A 2164-nucleotide genomic window follows, 5' to 3' on the forward strand; every position below is an offset into this window, starting at 1 on the left:
GACTTCCTCGTGGGAACATGTACACAGGCTCTTTTAATACCAAGAGTGAGTTTGCCCCCTGCTGGACAAATGCAATAACATGTAATAATAACACAAGGTAAGATACCACAGTCATTGACCTCCGTTGTTTTCCAGAAACTTCACTGAACCACATTGTGCTTTATAGATTTTTAGATCCCTCTACATACATCATCCAACTGATACTGATAGAGCCAGATGTATATCAATCAACAACACAAAATAGTCCCCAATAAATGTATTCTTGATTGTGTTACGTGTACAAAAAAACCCAACTTCAGCTTCCTGATATGGTATATATTTCTGACCTGTTATATAGGTTATATTTATTGGGATCAATTCAAAAATATTTAAATGCAATTAATCAAATGATTTCCATAATTAACTTGCGATTAATTGCAATTTTTTTAATCTGTTTTAAATGTACATATAGGCCTAAGGGAAGTTTGTAATACTCTTATCAACGTGGGAGTGTACAAATATGATGGTTTTATACACAACGTACAGTATTTTTATTATTATAGCAACAAACCAAAACAAATGCACATACGTAATCGCCCTGTAAGCTGTTACCTTCAAACTAAACGTGTGTAAAAGTGCATTTACTCAAGTACGTAAGTATAATTTTGAAGCACTTTTTACATTTAAATGTTATTTTAAAGGGGACCTATCATGCAAAATGCACTTTTTGATGTCTTTTATACATAAATATGTGTCCCCGGTGTGTCAGGGAACTCACGCAGCGTCAGCAACAAAAACCCTTTCCCCCGTACCCAAATCTCTAAAAACAGGCTGATTCTGGAGCTGATCCAGATTTACTGCCAATATGACGTAATATCTGCGGCGGACGTTGCTACCAGAAAAAATGCCCGACTGTTTTGGACGTAATATGGTCGGTGTTTGCATTACCATCGCTAACACTCAGAGCTAACCTGTACTGGACAGAGCATGTGTGTGAAGAAGCAGGACATGAAAAGGAAATCACCTTGAGCTCCATACTGTTCCAGAAATAATCCTTGACCTAATAAGCCTTGCGTTTCATAACCACAGCATTTTACACAGTATCTGCCAGGTCCTGCATAAGCTCCGCCCCCTCTTATTCTAAAAATTATTTTTCAGTTTAAAAAAGAAAAAAAATCACTTTCTTTTTCTTTTATACAGGTGAAAATCTCATCGAGACACTGGGTGTCATTCTCAAGAGAGACCTGTTTATACCCAGAATCAGCACTTTTGGAACAGGAAGAGAAATAAAGGGATATGAGGCATGGCTAGGGTGATCTGTTTGTTTTTTTGACCAAAACACTTCATAGACATGTTTTTTTATATATTTTTATATATCTGAGACCTATGCTATTGCCTAAAAATAGCATGATAGGTGACCTTTAAAATTCTACTTCATTACATTTAAAAATCTGACAGCCTTTTCCTTAAAAAAAAATGTTTAAGGAGTTTTCTATGACGTCCTCTGTTGTGTGTGTTACAGTGTACATGCCCACCCTCCTGCAGTGTTTGAACGTGCCCATAGTGGACCTGCAGGTCTGTGAGAATGCCTATCCCGGCATGATCTCCCCCAGGATGGTGTGTGCCGGATACATGGAGGGAGGCAAAGACGCATGCAACGTGAGTCTTACAGTCACTTCTTCTCAGCTGTGTGTGTGTGAAAGAATCATATGCTCACACACTCTGTGTTTCATCCCCAGGGTGACTCCGGCAGCCCTCTGGTGTGTGACGGAGAGGTGCAGGGCTTGGTGTCATGGGGTCAGGGATGTGCCGAGCCGAACTACCCTGGGGTCTACGTCAAACTGTGTGAGTTCCACTCCTGGTTTGAAGAGGTCCTGGCAGCCTATCCCTAAAGAAATTACCAGTTTATTTTCTTCACTTCTCCCACTGGTTCACAGCCCTGGTTTTTATTTTTGTTCTCTCTGGTGCCAATCAAGACTCTTAACACACATGTGCCAGAATGTTGAAAACTAAATAAAATCACTTGGTATTCACTTGTCTGTTCATGTCTATAATGTGAAAACATACACCAATCACTTATAAGCTCAAGTATGTGTTAGGTACAGGTTTATGTATTTGATTTAATACCATTTAAGACAGTTTGATGGTGCTATATCGCTTTGATATACAGTTGAGCAGTGGTTCT

The 2164-nt window shown here is 39.1% G+C and overlaps 1 protein-coding gene across 1 annotated transcript; it reads left to right on the forward strand.

Annotated features, from left to right (window-relative positions):
* Window positions 1-1501: 1501 nt before the first annotated feature.
* Window positions 1502-1871, forward strand: LOC104954954 (trypsin-like; the record flags this gene model as incomplete). Its single annotated transcript, XM_010782167.1, is given in 2 exon segments — window positions 1502-1650; window positions 1719-1871. Coding segments are annotated over 2 exon segments (302 nt in total), but the record flags the coding sequence as incomplete, so codon positions are not given.
* Window positions 1872-2164: the final 293 nt, after the last annotated feature.

The sequence above is a fragment of the Notothenia coriiceps genome, unplaced genomic scaffold (genome assembly GCF_000735185.1).
Source record: "Notothenia coriiceps isolate Sejong01 unplaced genomic scaffold, NC01 NC01_scaffold00024302, whole genome shotgun sequence".
NCBI classification, from domain to species: Eukaryota; Metazoa; Chordata; class Actinopteri; order Perciformes; family Nototheniidae; genus Notothenia; species Notothenia coriiceps.